Source organism: Narcine bancroftii, chromosome 8 (assembly GCF_036971445.1).
Source record: "Narcine bancroftii isolate sNarBan1 chromosome 8, sNarBan1.hap1, whole genome shotgun sequence".
In the NCBI taxonomy this organism is placed as follows: domain Eukaryota; kingdom Metazoa; phylum Chordata; class Chondrichthyes; order Torpediniformes; family Narcinidae; genus Narcine; species Narcine bancroftii.
The window spans coordinates 147164822-147186754 of record NC_091476.1 but is presented as its reverse complement, the minus strand read 5'-3'; the positions used below and the strand labels follow the sequence as shown (position 1 = coordinate 147186754).

The window sequence follows — 21933 nt, the reverse complement described above, 5'->3', positions numbered from 1 at the left end:
CAAAACGGTCAACCAGTTTACCTATCTCGGCTGCACCATTTCATCAGATGCAAAGATCGACAATGAGATAGACAACAGACTCGCCAAGGCAAATAGCGCCTTTGGAAGACTACTCAAAAGAGTCTGGAAAAACAACCAACTGAAAAACCTCACAAAGATAAGCGTATACAGAGCCGTTGTCATACCCACACTCCTGTTCGGCTCCGAATCATGGGTCCTCTACCGGCATCACCTACGGCTCCTAGAACGCTTCCACCAGCGTTGTCTCCGCTCCATCCTCAACATCCATTGGAGCGCTTTCATCCCTAACGTCGAAGTACTCGAGATGGCAGAGGTCGACAGCATCGAGTCCACGCTGCTGAAGATCCATCTGCGCTGGGTGGGTCACATCTCCAGAATGGAGGACCATCGCCTTCCCAAGATCGTGTTATATGGCGAGCTCTCCACTGGCCACCGTGACAGAGGTGCACCAAAGAAAAGGTACAAGGACTGCCTAAAGAAATCTCTTGGTGCCTGCCACATTGACCACCGCCAGTGGGCTGATATCGCCTCAAACCGTGCATCTTGGCGCCTCACAGTTTGGCGGGCAGCAACCTCCTTTGAAGAAGACCGCAGAGCCCACCTCACTGACAAAAGGCAAAGGAGGAAAAACCCAACACCTAACCCCAACCAACCAATTTTCCCCTGCAGCCGCTGCAACCGTGTCTGCCTGTCCCGCATCGGACTTGTCAGCCACAAACGAGCCTGCAGCTGACGTGGACTTTTACCCCCTCCATAAATCTTCGTCCGCGAAGCCAAGCCAAAGAAAAAGAAGAATATTTTAATTAATCAATTAATTAAATGAAGAGTAGGTAATGAAGTCAGCTAGGGCAGTTGATTGCTCCAATATGGGATGTGGGAAATCTGGGTCAGCACAATTGTCCCTGATGACTACACCAGCAAAAGGTGCATCCAGCTGTAGCTCCTGATGAACCGAGTTATGAATGTGGAGCTGGATGAACTCTGGATCATTTGAGAGGCAGAGAGGGTGAGAGAGAGGAGTTTCAGGGAGGCAGTCACCCACAAATGTCAGGAGGCAGGTAGCTGAGTGGCTGTCAGGAGAGGGAAGGGGAATAGACAGAGAGAGCAGAGCACTCCTATGGGCGTTCCCATCAAGAGTAAATGTACTGTTTTGGATACGGCTAGTGCGGACGACCTACCAGGAACAAGTTGTAGTGATCACATCTCTGGCACCGAGACTGGACCCTCAGCTCAGAAAGAAAGGAAGGAATAGAGGAGAGGAGTAGTGATAAGTGACTTGAAAGTTAGGGGGACAGAGAAGAAGTTCTGTGGGAAAGATTGAGAATCCTGGATGGTCTGTTGCCTCCTTGGTGCCAGGGTCCATGATATCTTGGATCATTCTCAGCATTCTCAGGAGGGAGGGTGATCTGCTAGATGTTGTGGTCCATGCAGGGACCAATGACATGGGTAGGAACAATGAGGAGGTCCTGCAAAGAGAGTTTAGAGAGTTAGGTGCAAAGTTGAAGGACAGGACCCCCAGGGTTGTGATATCAGGAGTACTGCTCATTCCATGTGCTAGTGAGGCTAGAAATAGGAAGTTAATGCAGCTAAATTCGTGGCTAAAGAGATGATACAGGTGGGAGGGCTTCATGTTTCTGGACAATTGGGCTCTGTTCCAGGGAAGGTGGGAACTACCACTGAACTGGAACATCCTTGTGGGTAGGTTTGCTAGTGCTGCTCCGGGGGAGTTTAAACTAGTTTAGCAGGGGGATGGGAACCAGTGTGTTAGAACAGAGAGTGAGGTGGAGGAGGATAAAGGTCATGTGAGGACTACATGTATAGACAGAAATCAAAGGTTTGTACTTGATAGGAATGTTCTCAGGTGCATTTATTTCAATACAAGGAGTATTGTCGGAAAGGCAGATGACCTTAGGGCGTGGATTGGCACATGGGATTACGACATTAATGCTATTAGTGAGACTTGGTTGCAGGAGGACAGGACTGGCAGTTTAATGTTCCGGGAGTCCCATTGTTTCAGATGTGATAGAGAGGGAGGGATGGAAGGGGGAGGAGTGACATTGCTCATCAAGGGAAATAACATAGCTGTGCTTAGACAGGATAGTCCAGAGGACTCGTATACAGAGACTATATGGGTGGAGGGGAGGAAAGGGAAAGGTGTGATCACACTGATGGGATTGTATTATAGACTGCCCAATATTCCAAAAATTGGAGGAAAAAATCTGTAGAGATAGCAGACCGATGTAAGAAACAGAGAGTTATGATAAGAGGAGATTTTAACTTTCTACATATTGACTGGGGCTCCCATACTGTAAAAGGCTGGATGGCTTGGAGTTTGTCAAATGTGTTCAGGAAAAGTTTTCTAAATCAATATAGAGGTACTAATGAGAGAGGATGCAATACTTGAACTCCCATCAGGGAACCAGACAGGTCAGGTGACAGAAATATGCGTAGGCAAACCTTTTGGGTCCAGTGACCATAATGTCATTAATTTCTAGTCAATTATGGATAAGGATAGGTCTGGTCCTCGAGATGACATTCTAAATTGGAGAAAGGCCAATTTTGTGGAACTGGGAAAGGATCCAGGAAGAGTCAATTGGAATAAGTTGTTTTCTGGCAAGGATGTGTCAGTAAGTGGAAGGCCTTCAAAGTCGAAATCTTGAGAGTGCAGAGTTTGCATGTTCCAGTCAGGATTAAAGGCAAAGTTAACAGGCATGGGGAACCTTGGTTTTCAAAGTTTATTGGTGATCTAGGTAAGAGGAAGAGAGAGAGATGTATAGCAAGTAAAGACAACAAGAAACAAATGAGATACTAGAAGAATATAGAAAATGTAAGAGAATACATAAGTAGGAAATCAGGAAGGCAAAAAGAAGATATGAGGTTGCTTTGGAAGATGATGTGAACCCAAAGGGTTTCTACAAATATGTTACAAGTAAGGACATGCAAACTCTACAATCTCAACATTTCGACTTTGAAGGCCTTCCACTTACTGACATGTGGTCTTTGACAAGGAGGCTAGTTCAGAAGTTTCAAACACTAGGTATTCATGGAGAGGTTGTAATTTGGCTGAATGGGAGAAGACAGAGAATGGTAGTGGATGGTTGCTTCTCAGGGATCAGTGCTTGTTTGTAGCATTCTAAATGTAACATTCATGAAATTCTTTAACTTTTGTCTACTGTAAGGTAAACAGAGAGTTGTCACTTTATCCTCACAGAAACCTGCAGCACCTGGTGTTCTTGAGCAGCCTCCCCTCCAAGGACTGACCAGGCCTGAGCCTGCTTAGCTTCTGAGGACAGACAACCACAGGTGTATTCAGGCTATTAGGCTTCTGGTAGGTTGACAGGGTTGTAAAGAAAGGTTTTGGCATTTTGGCCATCATAAATCAAAGTATTGAGTACTTGGGATGTTAAGGTGAGGTTGTATAAGAAAACGTGTAGAAGAATGAGGGGAAATTTGATTGAGGTTTACACAATTATGAGAGGTATAGACAGAGTTAATTTGAGTAGGGCTGTTGCCTCTTAGATAAATATGAGGGGACATGGCTTAGAATGAAAGGGGAAAGGTTTAAGGGGAATTTCTTCACCCAGAGAGTGGTGGGATTGTGGAACGAGTTGCTATCTCTCATGGTAAATGTGGGGTCACTCTTGAGTTTTAAGAATAAATTGGATAGCTACATGGTAGTGTTCGGTGGTTCTATGTGACCAATTGCATCTCCTTGGTGCACACAAGACTGCCCTCAACTCTGCATAGCACACATTCCACAAATAGCATACGCTAAGATTTCCAATTTCGCACAGAGCTCTGTATCTTGACGGTTTTACATGGAGAGCTCTCGTGTATTAAGTGGCCGTGTCTGTTGCTGAGCAACTATTTCACTGATTCCAATACAAAGCATTCTGTGGTTAAATTGAAGATAATAGAGAACTGCATCTTGTATGGCAGCAGGAGGATAAAGGGATTTGAATAATTGTAAACACATTTCTAAACCTCAGATATCTTGCTGTATTAAGCTTGTTTATAAAACTTGCATTATGCACAGATTCACATTTAACTTCCTTTTCGTGCTGTGTGACTCTTATTTGGTGTTTACTTGTTCTGTTACTAATGGTTTTCATTATTAACCATTTTCATTCTTGTCATGTGACCATGTACTCATAGAATAGTGGAATTGTCATTTTGCGGGAGTACCTTAAATGCTGGGTGCAGCAGTGCACAAATATAAGGTTCAGTACGTAGATCATTGGGGTGTTAAAGGAAAATGAATCTCGCTGTCAGGCAAAAGCCTTTATGGGAAACAGCTGATGATAATGAACATTATTTAACCTTACAGTGGACACAGGGAAATGTCAGGCAAGCTTAAGAGTAAAAAAAAACAGTCTGCTGCAGGTCGAGCTGACAATAGGGATCAGAAGGGGCAAAGAGGATAAGCAACAAGAAAAGCCGCGCGCTACTTGAAAGAAGACACACACACATAGTGTAGTCAGGTTAAGCTCTGAGGTTTATACTTGAATTGTTCCCACCGTGGCCCCCCCCCCCGGATGATGTCACAACATGCATAACAAAAGTGGGTTTCCCGCGCGCGGGTACTTGTCTGCATAACAATGCCCTTCTTCCCCACGCGCTGCCCCTATCTGTTGGCTGTGCAACAAGGCCAGTGCCATTTTGGGGTCACTGGCCTTTGAGCTCCCTTGGCGTTCGCCCGCCGGTTCGCTTGTTGCGGCCAGTGCTGCTGGTCTTTGGTTGTGCTCGCCACCCGGAGCACTGACTCGATCGCCGCCGCAGCAGGCCACCACCCCCCTGAAACTGGCAATATTGTCCTTGTTATTGTCCTTGGTGCCTGGAGGCAAAGTTTCTGCAGCAACTGTGTCTTTGGCATGGTGCAGGTGTCTCGACCAGGTGCACCGGGGTCCAGGTGTGCCAGTTTCAGTCTGTCTGTGGTGAAGACCTCCGTCTTGCCTCAGTCCTCCAGCTTGAATGTGGCCCCACTGTGGATGATCCAGAATGGACCCTCGTATGGACTCTGAAGCGGTGGACGATGTGGACCCCTGTGAATGAAAACATGCTCACATTCCTGCAGGTCTTTGGGTAAGTTGGTCCTTGAGTGTCCATGCATGGAAGGTGGAATCAGGGCCAGGTTGCCAACTCTTTCCTCTTAACCTGCTGAGAAACGCTGCCTAGGGGATGGTACAAATTCTCCTGGGACCACCAGTGGAGCTCCGTAGATGAGTTCGACCGAAGAGGAGTCGAGGTCCTCCTTGGGTGCTGTGCGGATGCCAAACAGCGCCCATGGTAACTCGTTTACCCAGTTGGATCCTTGAAGTCAGGTCATGAGCGTGGTTTTGAGGTGCCTGTGGAAGTGCTCCACCAACCTATTGGATCCATTGGGTGGTAAGATGTTGTGTGATGCAGCTGGGCACCCCACAGGCTGGCGAGGTTGAACCACTAACTGGAGGTGAACTGGGCCCCTCTGTCGGATGTGATGTGGGACGGTAACCTGACTATGACATCCAGGACGAGATGAGGGCCCTGGCGCAGGAGGTTGTGGATGTATCTGCCAGTGGGACTGCTTCTGGCTACCTGGTGAAGTGGCCGACCATTGTGAACAGATATTGGTAACACTGGGATATTGGCAAGGATACTACTTTGTCCACATGGATGTTGTCGAACCTTCGTTCTGTGGGCTCGAAGTTCTGAGGTGGGGTCTTGGTGTGCTGCTGTACCATGGTTGCTTGGCACTGTGTGCATGCCTTCGCCCATCTGTTGACCTGTTTCTGCAATCCATGCCACACATATTTGCTGTCCACCAGCCAGACCATGGTCCTGATGGATAGGTGAGCCAGTCCGTGGATGGAGTCGAAAACCTATAGTTTCCAAGCCACCGAGACGATGAGTCTGACCTGACCAGTGGCCACATTGCAGAGGAGGGTGGTGTTACCTGTGCTGACTGGGATGTCCTGGAGCTGCAGTCCCGATACACCAGTCCTGTATTGGGGCATCTCCTCGTCTTTCTGCTGCGCCTGCGCCAGTCCACTCCCCTTGATAGCGTGTGGATATTTTGCTTGGACAGTGCGTCGACCACCATGTTGTCCTTGCCAGAGACATGCCTTACATCTGTGGTGTACTCTGAGATGTATGACAGGTATTGTTGCTGGTGGACCAACCAGGGGTCCTAGATTTTAGCCAAGGCAAAAGTCAGGGGCTTTGAAAGCCGTGAAGGACCTTCCCTCTAAGAATTACCTAAAGTGGCGGGTGGCTAAGTACAGCACCAGTAGCTCTCTGTTGAAAGCTCTGTATTTCAGTTCTGGAGGCCGCAGATGTTTGTGAAGAAAGCCAGAGGCCGCCAACTTCCTTCGATCTGCTGCCTCCAGAACTCCACTGATTGCCGTTCCTGAGGCATCCACCATCAGGGCCGTTAGGGCATCTGACCTGGGATGTACCAGGAAAGGGGCATCCGCCAGGGCTTCCTTGGCCTTCACAAAGGCTTCCGCTGACTCCTCATCCAAGCCTTGCCTGGCATCCGGGCGAACAAGGACTGCATGATCCGGGCAGCTGAGGGGATGAACCTGTGATAGAAATTAATCATTCCCATGAACTCCTGTAGTCTCTTGGTCGTGTTGGGCCTAGGATACTTCCGGATGGCCTCCTCTTTAGGGGGAGTGGTGTGGCTCCTTCCTTGATTATCCTGTGGCCCAGGATGTCCGTGGCCCAGGAAGTCGATGGCCTCCAATCCGAAATGGGATTTGGCTGGGTTGATCATCAGGTCGAACTCGCTCAGTCGTGTATAGAGGTTGTGGATGTGTGCCATATGGTCCTGTTGGTTCCTGCTCACTACCAGGACGTCATCTAGTCGACAATTCCATTTTCTCCCTGTTGATGCTGTTTGGCCTGCTGAGTTATCCCAGCGGTTAGGTGCACTTTATCTCCAGACTTCAGCATCTCCAGTGCCTTGCGGCCCAAGGTTGAGCCAGCTCCCCCCAGTGCACACAGTGCTGCAAGAGTGTGTTGCTTTGGACAGACCTTCAACCTAAGGTCACCCTTCGCCTAACATTTTGGAGGCTGTCCACCTGCCAATGAGAAGGCGCGAGGAGCAGCGACAGTTTCCACCCATCGTGTTCCTTGCCAGCAACAAAAGCAGACTGGTTGCGGAATCTTGAAATGCACTCAGTGGCTCTCAGTCACCTGTCACATATTTCAATGAAGGACGTACCGCACAATATTCCATATTTTGTCTTAGCACCGTCCGATATAATTGTAATATATTTTAATTCTTGTATTCAAATAATCTCTCTAGTTTTATGTTTAGATCATGTTTAGTGTTTGTTGGAAGTTTTCTATTTAGTTTGAGTGACAATCTAAATACAGTAAAATCCCTGGTATCCGGCACCTATGGAGATTGGTAGATGCCAGATAAGGAAATTTTCCAGTTGCTTGAGATTGCATGTTGAGTGATGGGAAAATTAATGGCGATGCGCGCCAATTTTTAACTTCTGTATTTGTTTACCTATGTATTTTCTGTGATTTTTTTTTGCCCGGTTGCTTGAATTCCAGATAGCAGGTGTTTTACTGTACATCACCACACAACCCTCCCCCCCCACCCCCCCCCACACCCTTGCTCTCCCCTGAAGGATACTTACTACAGGGGTCCTGTCCTCTGTCCTGGCTATACTGTGATGGGTAGGGCTACTCTCGGCATTCCTCCTCAGTTCAAGTTTCACCGACTGCCTCTTGCCCGCAGTGTCAGCCTTTGGTACCCTCTCTGTGACGATGTCCGACAGGATCTGCTTGGCCATTTCCTTTCTCTTCGCCATGAGGCTGGAGTTGAGTGCAGAGGAAACCTCTGAGATGTCCTTCCCTGTCTGAACAAACAGAGCGAGTTAGCAAGAACCATCTGAGAACAGCCCACAGGTTTGGATGCCTACTGGGGAATCATAGAAAATTACAGCACACAACAGGCCTTTCTAATCTGAGCTGAACTATTATCCTGCCTAATGCCACTCCCAATGACATGTACCCAGTCCATAGCCCTCCATACCCCTTCCCTCCATGTACCTGTCCAAATTTTTCTTAAATGCTAAAACTGAGCCCGCATTCACCACTTCAGCTGGCAGCTCGTTCCACCCTCCAGCACTCTGTGTGAAGTTCTTTCTAAACTTTTCCCCTTTCACCCTTACTCCATGCCCGCTATTTTGTATTGCACCTACCCACAGTGGAAAAAGCCTACTTGCATTTACTCTGTCTACCCCCCTCATAATTTTGTACACCTCTATCAATTCTCCTCTCATTCTTCTATGCTCCGGGGAGTAAAACTCAGTTCCTCAAGTCCCGGTAACATCCTAGTAAATCTTCTCTGTCCTCTTTCAATCTTATTGGTATCTTTCCTGTAGTTTGGTGATGAAAACTGCACTCAACTTTAAAAAAAATGGTAGTGCTGCCAGAGCTACTGCAGCTGGTGTGGACCCAGGGAGACCAGGGAGCGGAGATAGAGTGTTCCCCTGCAGAGTCCCACTGCCCAGTTTTACTGCCAACAGCTCTGCACAGGCTTTAAACAGCCTGTTAAAGGAGCTGAAGGTGGTTTATTTAAGATCCTGCGACCGCATGGGTCTTGGCTCAAGATGGCGGCACCTGTGTATGGCAGCAACCTTGAAGGATTATAGATTCCTGGGGTATCAGTAATGGTGACAACATCCCAACCCGTTCCCCGCCCCCTCCCCCACTGCTGAGAAGGAGATGCAGAGTTGATCACCCTGAGAATGGTAACAACGGGGTGGACCAGTGAGGGGGTTTGTGGCTGAAGGACACATCCAGTCTGTAGGCTGCTGGCTACTTGAGATCGAGGGACTCGCACCAGGCTGCTGGAGTCTGCTATTGAGAACCAGGTATTGGGGCTGGGATTCAAGAGGATACTGAGGGCTCCCGGAGGGTCGTGGGCACTGAAAGCTTCCTCATCATGTTGGGGGTTTGGATTTGGGCTTGGATTGCTTCTCTTTCTCTGACTCTAAGGGGCACCAGGCAATGCTAATGGTGAATATTTGTCTGCTATAAAGCAGACTAAATACAATTTTGTGTAAAACTATATTTCTGTTTTATTACAAAACAATAAATAGTACCTGAAAAATACTCCAAATTTGGTTACACCAATGTCTTACACAACTTTACCATAACGACCCAACTCCTATACTCAATACTTTGATTTATGAAGGCCAATGTGCCAAAAGCTCTCTTTACAATCCTATGGTATCCCTCATAAGATCATTTGAAGGGATGGCTTCAACCTTTGCTTTTAAATGTATTGAATGCCAAAGGATTCCAGAAGCACATTGTATGAGAACCATGCTTAATTATGAACAGAGAGTCAAATTTGAATGCTTCCCCTCAATTTTTAAATGCCTGAGTCTGCAAATGTGAATGCACAACATTTTTCACAATAACCATGTCATTTTCTGGAATGTAAAAGGATTCCTGTGTAGACTGCAGGTACACATCTGCTTTGCAGTTTGACAATCCAATGTGAGCCAGACCATCTTTTATTAATTTTAAGTTTATATTTTCAGATTTTTAGTCAGACACTGGTTAGGAAATGAAGGTTCAGTGGAGGGAGGGTTGAAGGCAGCACTAGTACTCAGTTGAATTGATGACCTTGGATTCTCCCTGCAGCGTAGAAAAATGAGAGAAGATTTGATAGAGGCCCTTAAAGTTATGAGGGGGATAGACAGAGTAAATGTAGATAGATATTTTTCCACTGAGGGTAGGTGAGATACAAACCAAAGGACATGGTTAAGGATGAAAGGGGAAATATGAAAGGGAACTTCTTCACACAGAGAGTGGTGGGAGTGTGGAATGAGCTGCCAGCTGAAGTGGTGAATATGGATTCAATTTTAACATTTAAGAAGAATTTAGATAGGTATATGGATGGGAGAAGTATGGAGAGCTGTGGAATGGGTGCAGGTCAGTGGGACCAGGCAAAATAAAAATTGTTCAGCACAGACTAGAAGGACTGAAGTGACCAGTTTCTGTGCTGTCATGTTTTATGGTCTATTAGAGGACCTTGGCTTTGTCCGTTCCGCTACAATGCCATGGATCTCCCAGTGGCCACCCATTTCAATCCCGCCCCCCCCCCCCGTCCCATTCCTTCCCTTTTCGACTTGTCTGTCCATGATCTCATGCACTGCCAGACTGAGACCACCTACAAATTGGAGGAACAAAACCTCATCTTCCATCTGGGCATTCTCCAACCGGATGGCATTAACATCCAGATCTCCTGTTTCTGTTAAATCCTCAGCCCCACCCCATCTTCTTCTCCCTATCTCCTTTCCTCTAGTTCTGTCTCTCCCTCTTACCTGTTCGCTCTGTCAGCTTTCACAGTGCCAAAATTCTCACCTGTCTCTTATCATATCCAATTAACACCCTTTGTGTGTGGGTCTGGACTCCTCCCCCTCCCATTCTCTCTCAGATTTTATTGAGATGCCTGCCTGCTTAATGCTTATACCTTGAAGAAGGGCTCAGGCCAGAAATGTCGCTAACATATCTTTACCTACAATGGATGGTGCGAGTTTCTCCAGCTTTTACTCTCCCTTTTTAACTTGACCAGTGGAAAGCAAGATCTGACCCCGACGGGTGGAGGGGAATGAAGAGACTCCTTTTGTCATCGGTGAGTGGGTAGGGTTTCAGTCTTCCTGCATGTTTGCACATCAGGAGTCAGCTCAGGGGAAGGAGGGATGGATGTGGATGGGTTTCAGAATGTACCTGAACCAAACTCTGCCTTTTGGATAGATCAGGAGTGGCTACTTGCTTTAACTGGAAAGAATGGGATCGGGGGAGAGGGGAGGCACGATAGAATATTCTACCCCATTCGCAGGTGTTCAAATATCAACCTCAATTTATCATAAAGCCCTCCCCCAATTTCTCTCTTTCCTTCATCCCTCTTCCTCCAGTTCCCCAGTTCCTTCCCCTTCTTAATCCTCTCTATAACATTTCTCAGATTTTTTTTTAATCCTCCCACCTGCATCCACCTATCACCTCTTACCTGTTTGCCCCTCCCACCATTCAGGCATTTCAAAAACCAAGGCAACAGAAGGTAGCAAACATAGCCAGATCCATCACAGGTCCAAACTTGCATGACATCTGTGAGAAGCACTGCCTCAGGAAGGCAGCCAACATCACAAAGGACCCCCATCACCCTTTTCACCTAGAATGTAGAGGTATAAGGAAGCAGCTGGCGGAGGGAGTGACAGAAATGGGGATAATTTTCCATCAAAAGACATTTTGAAAGGATGTGGGTCAAATGCAGGCAGATAAGACTTGCTAGTTGACATGGACATGATGGGCTGCTGAGCCTGTTTCTGTGCTGTAGAAATCTATGACTCCATAATCATTCAACAGTGCATGCACTAGTTGGAATTTCATGCCCTTCTTCTGAAGAGACTTCAAATTTAAATTTTAAATTAAAAAATGTTAAACTTTAGACATACAGCATGGTAACAGGCCCTTCCAGCCCACAACCCCGCACCGACCAATTAACCTACAACCCTGTACAGTTTGAAGGGTGGGAGGAAACCAGAGCACCTGGCAGAAACCTACGCAGACATGAGGAGAATGTACAAACTCCTTATTGTTACACACTTTAATTTTTTAAACATTAAAGGTTCTCTAACCTCATGTGAAAGTAACAACTCCCTTACTTCAAACAAAAGTAAATGAACACTTTCATTGCAATTCTTTTCATTTTCTTGACAATAAGACCTCATCGTGGTTTTTAAAGTTGAATGGAACCTCTCCAAAGCTCCCAGGGATTCTGGGTGATATGTAGACAATGCAATTTGTTTCCCTCCCGATTTATAAACTAACTGCTGAAATGCACCTGACATAAAATTATTTCCCTGATCTGATTTTATTTCTTTAGGCAGACCAAACAAACTGAAAAAATTTTCTAGAGCCCCAGACACAGTTTTTGCTTTAATGGCATGGCTTCTGTGAACAGCACACATAGTAGTCAACAGATATTCATTTCCAGCTTTTGTTTTGGGCATTGGACCAACACAGTCCACAATTACTTTAGAAAAAAGATCTCCAAAAACAGGGACAGGTTTTAAAGGTGGCACTGTGGGATCTTGATTAGGTTTCCTTGCAACTTGACAAGTGTGACGGGTCTTACAAAATGTCATAACATAATAACATAACAATTTACAGCACGGAAACAGGCCATTAGGCCCTTCTAGTCCGCACCGAACCAAACACCCCTCTCTAGTCCCACCTCCCTGCACAATGCCCATAACCCTCCATCTTCTTCTCATCCATACATTTTCTTAAATAATACAATTGACTCCGCCGCCACTATTTCTCCCGGAAGCTCATTCCACACGTCTACCACTCTCTGAGTAAAGAAGTTCCCCCTCATGTTACCTCTAAACCTCTGCCCCTTAATTCTTAACTCATGTCCTCTTGTTTTAATCTTTCCTCCTCTTAACGGAAATAGTCTATCCACATCCACTCTGTCTATTCCTTTCATAATCTTAAATACTTCTATCAAATCCCCTCTCAACCTTCTACGCTCCAAAGAATAAAGACCTAATCTGTCTTAACATCTTTTCTTAAATTTGGCTAATAAAATTGTTTCATAATTTTGTAGATAGTTTCCTTTACCCCATGGTGCCCACCTAAAGGCATTTTATGAATCATGTTCAAAATCTCACCTCTATAGGCTTTAGTAACTACAACCTGGTAAATCACTGCCCATTCTTCATTAGCAGTATCCAATATTTTCTGATTAAAAAACCCTCATTAAAATAATATCCAACAGGCACTTTCTTAATTCCCTTACCAGAGAATGCTTTCTCTCTAACTTCAGCAAGTGCTTCACTTTGTTTTTCTATTAATTTTGATCTGGATTCTGACAAATCCTTTTCCAACAGCTGTGCAGCACTACTTTCAAGTGTAAAATTTGAATCCGAATTCTGACTTAACAAAGAAGTATTTAAAGTGACCAGTGATTCATCACAACTTATCTCTTTTATTTCACAATTTGTTTGTTTCTGCATCTGACAGCTTGCTTGTTTTAACTCACAGCCTGCTTCCTTCTGCATCTGACAGTCTGCTTCTTTCTGCATCTGACAGTCTGCTTCTTTCTGCTGTTGTATCTCGCAAACTTTAAATCAATTTGTCCAGTATTTCCTTCACTGGCAAAGCTTTTAAACGTAGCTTTTAACTCAGGTGGCACAGCATGTTCTACACTGGCAACAATTGGATACTTCACTGCAGGAACACCCTTAACTCCTGACACAAAAGATTTAAATTCCTTCCTACTTTTACCAACAATTCCAAACACTTTCTTACTTCCATTTCTTTTAATACAAGCTACTGGTCCCTGCTCTCTCTTTCTCTTCAAGAAGAAACAATTAGCTACCACATGTCGAGCTTTCTTACAATAATTACAAAATGGACCGAAAGGTTGACCCCATTCATTTTCTACCTTATTTTGGTTCTTCATGTTATCCCTTTGGAAAGGTATTTTGGGCACAAATTTCACATTGTGATAATTGTCTGTAAATGTAGCAGGATTTTGTCCCTTTTGAAAAGTTTCATTTGGCATTAATTTAAACTCTGGATTTAACACCTCATAACCAGCTGTAACTTTAACTGAATTTTCCCAAATCTCAATTTCTCTCTCAAATTCCCTTTGTTTCCTGGCTTCCTCCACCTCAAATTTCCTTTGCCGTTCTGTCTCCTCCAGTTCCAGTCTATATTTTTCTCTCTCTAGCTCATGCTGTTTTTCAATTTTATATTTTTCTAACTCCAACTCCTCAGCTGTAACTGCCGTTCAAAAGATCTACTCTCAAAAAATTGTTTTAACTCTTTCTCTTCAAAAATACCCTTGTACATAGTAGTCATCCACAATTTTATCCATAATTACAATCCATAATTCCTTAGTAATAACTCCTCATTTTTCATATCTGAAAAGTTTGGTGACTCCAAAAATAAAATTAATATCCATTTGGACAATTTCACTTGGCCCACACTTAAGTTTTTTTTTTCAAAACATACTCATCTGTACTTTTTACAGAATCGGACCAAGTTTGAAAAGTTTCACCTGGCCTATACTTAGTTTTGGGGTCTAAAACATAATTATCTGCACTTTTTGCAGGCTTTGACCAAGTCTTCTCTTTCAAATCTCCACAGGTTGGCGATGCCAAACATTTATCAAAACCCATCGGTGTTTATCCACATACACACTTTTAATTAGCTTTCCAAAAGATTTTAACCAAACATATCGAATATTTGTCAGTCGAATAAGCTCTCATTAAGCTCAAATCTTTGGTTAAATTGTTAATTCCGGACACGAGCCCACAATTATACTCTGAATTAATAACCCTTTTAATTTTTAAAAATTCAAAATAATAGCTTTTATTAAACTATCAATAACATAACATTTCTTACTTATCTCTAAACTTAACTCTAAATTTATCCCCACTGTGCACAAATGTAAAATGTATGTGTGTGTATAATTCAAAGTCTGAAAAGTCAATTTTTAAAACTTCAGCATCATTTTAGTCTTGCTTGAAGGTCTTAAAGTCTCAGTTCAGAAATAACTATAAAGTGTTTTGAAACATCATAGCTTCAGGCCTCTTTACTCACAATTATTTTGATGAAATATCTTGAGACATATTCTTTAAATAAAGTGACCATCTTTTGAGCTATTAATGTACCTCCTATGAAAAGGAGAATACAGATCCAGAATACAGTTTCAAATCTTTTTCATTTTATTGAAGATCATGGAATCGGTTTTCCACATGAAGAATCTGCCTCTTTTCACAGAATGTAGCTATTTTCTTCCATGATGAATTCACAAACCCAGACAAGAGTTAAACAAAATGACCATATAAAAATCGACCCAGTAGAATTCTGTCCTATTTTCCAAAGAGACTGCTAAGTGGTCTTCCTTATTTCAAAAGCCACTTATTCTGTGTTCCCCTTTTCCCAGGAGTAACACATAAAAGCACCTATTCTGGTTACTGTAATTGAACCCTGTCTTTCACAAGGTTCCAACCCCTGTGCGTGTCATAGAGTTTTGACTTCTGTACTCTCCAAACTGAACTGATCCAAAAATGTCTGAATTCGATAATATATTTCTCCAAATCATGTGACAGTTACATCATCAACAAGGTCAGTCCCAATTCTTGGAAACCACATGACTCAGTTTTATTTCTACCAAAATTCTGTTCTTTTTCAAAACCATTCCATATCTATATCAACCTCTGACCTCCTCTCTGTTAAAGAGGCTTAAGTGGTCTTGTTTAAAAACAGATGGCTTACTCAGCAGTTCTTATTGAGTACTTAGATACTTCAATTTTTAATAAAGCAAATACTTCATTGTTCTTGAATAGTTAAGAACCACTTCAGATCCATAACTCTGTCTTTTCAAGCCACTGTGTCTCCAAATATGAACTCTCTTCTCTGAGTACAATGGTTCTCTGTAAATGTGCTGTGACTTGTGTGTGACCCTGTACTAGTCCACAACTAACTTATTAATACATATATAATTTATTTTACTAAGACATTTTATAAGAGATAGAGCTTAACCTTAACCTAAATATTACTATTAACATTATATAGACAGAGCTGGATTCAAACCTGGGTGACTGGCACTTTAACAGCATTACATTCAGATGCTGACTTCTTATGCTCATACCTTGATGAAGGGCTCTGTGGTTATGAATCTTTATCTTTGCTATATAAAGGACACTGTTTGACCTGCTAAGTTTCTCCAGCTTTGTGTTTTTACTCCAATCACGGTGTCGCCAGACTTTGGTGCTTTACCCCAGGGTGCTTTAGAAAGGTCAGTTTTGCAAATGAAATTGGCTGACGTATTTTAGTTGCCGAGATCACGGAAAGTATGGAGGATGGTTTCAGGGAAACAGCGATGGACATCTCAAATCTTACCTTGCGTAGTGGGACAATGTTCCTCGGTCCTGTTTTAGCAAGTGATACTCTGGGGAAAAGTGATCAAAATAGAAAATAATTTGTTGGTAGTTCAAGAGAAATACAATCAGTCAGAAACCAGAGTCTTGAAGGGAAAGGCAATTGTAAAGGTGCAAGTTAGATTGTGGCTCCACAGTTAGTATAACGTTGTTTCAGTGCCAGGGATCGGTGTTGGAATCTGATACTGTCTGTAAGGAGTTCGTATGTTCCCCCTGTGTCTGCATGGGTTTCTTCCAGGGGTTCCGGATTCCTTTCACCCTCCAAAACGTATCAGGGATTGGGTGTAATTGGGCATCACGGGCTCATGAGCCGAAAGGGCCTGTTACCAAGCAGTATATATTTAAATTTAAAAGTTTACTAGATTGACAACATTTGAAATTCTTTAATAAATGCACTTAAAATCCCTACTGTAAAAATTATTCATCTGTGGTTTACTGAAGGCAGGACTTCATTAAAAGAAGAAGATTAGTGAGCTTGAAGATTAAGACTTCAGATGAAGCAACAAATAATCAAAATGAAAATTAGAGGTTGCAAGCGGTTCTACAACTTTGCAATGAGGAAGAGTTGTGAAAATTAATGCAGATTCCACAGACACAACAACAGAAAAATGGGTGAATAAAAAAACAGCTGAGGCAATAAAGGAGAGTTTTATCTACCTTCACATAATCAACTCAACAGAAGTAGCGGCAGATTCAGGGAGGAGTTTAAAATCATTAATATTTTCTTCTTTGGCTTGGCTTCGCGGACGAAGATTTATGGAGGGGGTAAAAAGTCCACGTCAGCTGCAGGCTCGTTTGTGGCTGACAAGTCCGATGCGGGACAGGCAGATACCGTTGCAGCGGTTGCAGGGGAAAATTGGTGGGTTGGGGTTGGGTGTTGGGTTTTTCCTCCTTTGCCTTTTGTCAGTGAGGTGGGCTCTGCGGTCTTCTTCAAAGGAGGTTGCTGCCCGCCAAACTGTGAGGCGCCAAGATGCACGGTTTGAGGCGTTATCAGCCCACTGGCGGTGGTCAATGGGGCAGGCACCAAGAGATTTCTTTAGGCAGTCCTTGTACCTTTTCTTTGGTGCACCTCTGTCACGGTGGCCAGTGGAGAGCTCGCCATAGAACACGATCTTGGGAAGGCGATGGTCCTCCATTCTGGAGACGTGACCCATCCAGCGCAGCTGGATCTTCAGCAGCGTGGACTCGATGCCGTCGACCTCTGCCATCTCGAGTACTTCGACGTTAGGGATGAAAGCGCTCCAATGGATGTTGAGGATGGAGCGGAGACAACGCTGGTGGAAGCGTTCTAGGAGCCGTAGGTGGTGCCGGTAGAGGACCCATGATTCGGAGTCGAACAGGAGTGTGGGTCCTCCATCAGCCAGCTCCCCACCATGACTACCAGCCCCCCCACATCTCCATCGGGCACACAAAACTCAAAACGGTCAACCAGTTTACCTATCTCGGCTGCACCATTTCATCAGATGCAAGGATCGACAATGAGATAGACAACAGACTCGCCAAGGCAAATAGCGCCTTTGGAAGACTACACAAAAGAGTCTGGAAAAACAACCAACTGAAAAACCTCACAAAGATAAGCGTATACAGAAAATCATTAATATCCCTAAGGAGAAAGCACTGAAAAAATTAAGAGGGTTGAAACATGCCAATCTTGCAGGGATTTTAAAAGAGGAGGCTGAAGAAAGAGCAGATGTGTTTATGTCAATTCAACATTTCTTGGATTCTGGAATTGAGGCAATAGACTAGTGAAGTGGCAGATGGAGAGTAATGTGCCGAAATAAAGGTTATCTATTTGGAGAAAGAATAATGGTGTTAGCAGTACGGTTAGCGTGGTGGTTAGCTCAATGCTACAACAGAGCCAGCGACCCATGTTCGAATCCAGCTTTCTCTGTAAGGAGTTTTTGTACATTCTCTTCGTGTCTCTGTGGATTTACTCTGGGTGCTCTGGTTTCCTCCCACCCTCCAAAAACTTGCGAAGGGTTGTAGGTTCATTTGGGTGTAATTGGACGGGAAGTATTTAAATGGCCAGAATCGGCTTCGACCACCCTGTGAATAAAAACAAGAAAATCTGCAGACACTGATTGTAGTTAACACAAAAATACTGGGAAACTCAGCATGTTATGCAGTGTAATTTATGTAACAAAAATATATCACCAATGGTTCCGACGTGAGGCCTTCATCAAGATATACACCTGCCAACATTCTGTGCATACAATGACCAAAGCTGTACACAATACTCCAAATGGGGCCTTGGCATTTGATATAACTACAACATGACTTCCCAAATGCTATTTTCAATACTCTGACTGATGAAGACCAATGTGCAGAAAGCCTTTTTGTCCACCTTTGTCAACCTATGACACCACTTTCAAGATACTATGTACCTGTACTCTGAGATCCCTCTGCTCTATAACACTCATAGACATAGAACACTACAGGCCCTTCAACCCTCAATGTTGTACCAACCCATATATCGCTAAAAAAAGTTCTAAGCCCTCCCTATCCCGTTACCCTCTATTTTTCCTTCATCCATGTGCCTGTTTACGAGTCTCTTAAATGCCCCTAATGTTTCAGCCTCCACCACCATCCTTGGCAAGAGATTTCAGGCACCCACAATTCTCTGTTTAAAAAAACTTACCCCTGATGTCTCTCTTAACCCTACCTGCCATAACTTAGTGCATATGTCCTCTGGTGTTTGCCATTCCTGCCTTTGGAAACAGGCACTGGCTGCCCACCCTTGTAACCTCTCATCCTTCTACACTCCAAAGAGGAAAGTCCCAGCTCTGCTAACCTTGCCTCATAAAACATTTTCCAAACCAGGCAACATCTTGGTAAATTTGCTCTGCACCCTCTCCATGGCTTCCACATCCTTCCTATAATGAGGTGACCAGAACTGAACACAATATTCCAAGTGTGGTCTCACCAGAGATTTGTAGAGTTGCAACATGGCCACACTTACTCCTGAACTCAATCCTCCTATTAAATGAAGCCCAGCATCCCATAGGCCTTCTTAACTATCCTATCAATCTGGGCGGCGACCTTGATGGATGTATGGATTTGAACAACAAGGTCCCTCTGTTAATCCACACTCCTAGTAACTGACCATTATTCCTGTACTCAGCCTTCTGGCTTGTCCTTCTCAAATGCATCACCTCATATTTATCCAGATTGAACTCCATCTTTTCTGTCCATCTCTACATCCTGTCAATATCCTCCTGTAACCTTTCACAACCTCCAGCCCCATCCACAACTTCTCCAAACTTTGTGTCATCTGCAAACTTACTGACCCATCCTTCTGCCACTTCATCTAGGACATTTACAAAAATCACAAAGACCCCTAACCATTCACTGTGTAAGTCTTATCCATGATAGACCTTCCAAAAGGCAACATCTCATGTTTCTCCATGAGGAGGACTAGCTGGGATTGGACAGGGCATTAATGAGACCACATTTGAAATTCCAAAACTGGAGGGCCTAGATTTGAGGTGAGAGGGGAAAGGTTGAAATATATCCTGTGGAGTGCCTTTTTGTACATAGAAGGTGATAGGTACATGAGGATGTGGAGGGGCAGGGATAATAGCAAGTTTAAACAGACATTTGGACAGCTACATGGACAGGAATGGTCTAGAGCAGCTATTCTTAATGGGGGCCGCAGCACACTTAAGGGTGCGGGCACAGACTGAAATAATGAAATATTTTTTCTGAAGTCAGTAAATGTTCTATGCTTCTAGGAAGAAGTACCTGACCTTTCTTGTCAGAAATATAGGTTCATGTGATTCATTCTGGTTTTTGAGTCAAGGATAACCAGCAAAATCCTTAGCTAAACTGAAAGCAGCCATGGTGCAATTCTCACCATTCAGAAATGTGACCGAGCTCCAGATTAAATTCTAACTCAGTGTTAAAGGCTGTCTTAATTTTAGCATTCGAGAAGAATTTGGACATGGTTGAGGTATGGAGGGCCATGGACTGGGTGCAGGTCAGTGGGACTAGGCAAAAAAAACAGTTTTGCACAGGCTAGAAGGGCCAAAGGGGCCTGTTTCTGTGCTGCAATGTTCTATGGTTCTATGGTAGGAGAGAAGTACAGAAAAACCCAACTGCTTCACAGGGAAGGGGGGCCCATAAACTTTGAGTAGGGTCCTAAGACGGCCATAGCCAAAAAATGTTGAGAATCAGAAACAGATTTATTGTCATGAACATGTGCATGAAATTTGTTGTTTTGAGGCAGCAGTATTGTGCATTACAGATGCAAAGATTGCTATAAATTTCTGTAAAGACACTATTTAAAAATAAATAATTAGTGTAAAAGAAGAGAAAAAAAGTGAAGTGATATTTGTGGTCCATCATCTGTTCAAAAATCTGATGGTTGACAGGAAGAAGCTATCCTTGTGCCGCTGGGTGCTCGTCTTCAGACTCCTGTACCTCCTTTCTGATGGCAGCAGCTGAAGAGGGAATGGCCTGGGTGGTGGGGGTTCTTGAGGATAGAGTCTGCTTTCTTGAGACAACGTCTCTTGAAAATATCCTTGATGGAGTGAAGACTAATGCCCATGATGGTGCTGGCCAAGTTCATAACCCTCTGTGGCCTGTTCCTGTCCTGTTGATTGGCATCTCCATACCAGGCAGTGATGCAACAAGTTAGAATGCACTCTTAAACCAGGAGGGATTTGGCCAAACACAGGAAAATGAGACTAGCTCAGGTAGGAAACATGGCCAGTCTGAATGAGACAGGCCAAATGGCCTGTTTCCATGCAGTACAGTTCAATGCTCAGTTTTGATTTCCTTCTCTAACAATGTATTTTCGGAAGTCAATGTGACCTGCATTCCATAGATTGACTCTGGAGATAAACGAATTGTCCTGTGAAAGACTAACCAACCCACCTCAGAGCTGAGAAGAGTGAGGTGATCTCATGAAGATCTACAGATTAACAGCAGGAATAGAGATAGAGGATTAACAGTGATCCCACACAGTGGCTTAGCAGCTCAAGGGGCTGAATGGCCTGTTTCTGCTTGTATTCTAATTTATACATCCAAGAATATTAGGTAGGTGATGACTATAGAACCACAGAACTTTCTAGCACAGACACAGGCCCTTTTGGCCCTTCTAGTCTGTGCCAAACTATTTTTCTGCCCAGTCCCACTGACCTTTATCCAGTTCATACCCTTCCTTACCTCTCCATCCATGTATCTGTCCTAATTCTTCTTAAGTGTTAAAATTGAGCCCACATTCACCACTTCAGTTGGCAGCTCGTTCCACACTCTCACCACTCTCTGTGTGAAGAAGTTCACCCTTCACGTTCCCCCTAAACTTTTTCCCTTTCACCCATAACCCATGTCCTCTGGTTTGAATCTCACCTACCCTCATTCTTCTACGCTCCAGGGATTAAAGACCTAACTTGTTTAACCTTTCCCTGTAACTTATTTCCTGGAGTCTGGGCAACATCTTCTCTGCACTCTCTCTATCTTATTGACATCTTTCCTGTAGTTAGGTGACCAAAACTAGATACAGTACTCCAAATTTGGCCTCACCAATGTCTTATACAACTTTATCATAACAGCACAACTTCTATACTCAGTACTTTGATTTATGAAGGCTAATATGCAAAACCTCTCTTTACAACCCTATCTACCTGTGAGGCTTTCAGGGAATTGCAGATCTGTATTTCCAGATCCCTCTGTTTTACCGCATGCCTCAGTGCCCTATCATTTACCGTACATGTCCTCTCTGGTTTGTCCTTCCAAAATGCAACACCTCCCACTTATCTGCATTAAATTCCATCTGTCATTTTTCCTGCTGGTCCAGATCCCTCTGCAAGCTTTGAAATCCTTCCTTGCTGTCTACAACACCTCCAACCTTAGTGACAGCTGCAAACCTACTGATCCAACTTACCACATTATGTTAGCAAGAGAACCTATGCGGCCACATGCCTCTGAGATTCTCTGTACCTGA

At 44.0% G+C, this 21933-nt stretch overlaps 1 protein-coding gene across 7 annotated transcripts in view; it reads right to left on the bottom strand.

The window, feature by feature from the left end:
• Nucleotides 1-21933, bottom strand: part of luzp1 (leucine zipper protein 1) — a 156704-nt gene that overhangs the window by 16716 nt on the left and 118055 nt on the right. For 6 of the 7 annotated variants that reach the window (XR_011343455.1, XM_069895198.1, XM_069895199.1 and 3 more), the window contains one exon: nucleotides 7653-7874. Coding sequence is in view for 6 of the 7 variants with exons in the window: in XM_069895198.1 (XP_069751299.1) it covers nucleotides 7653-7874 (222 nt within the window). In the remaining variant the exon portion in view is untranslated. Of the gene's footprint in view, nucleotides 1-7652; nucleotides 7875-15951; nucleotides 16001-21933 lie in introns of those variants that run through there. The other variant, XM_069895204.1, reaches the window with a different exon arrangement.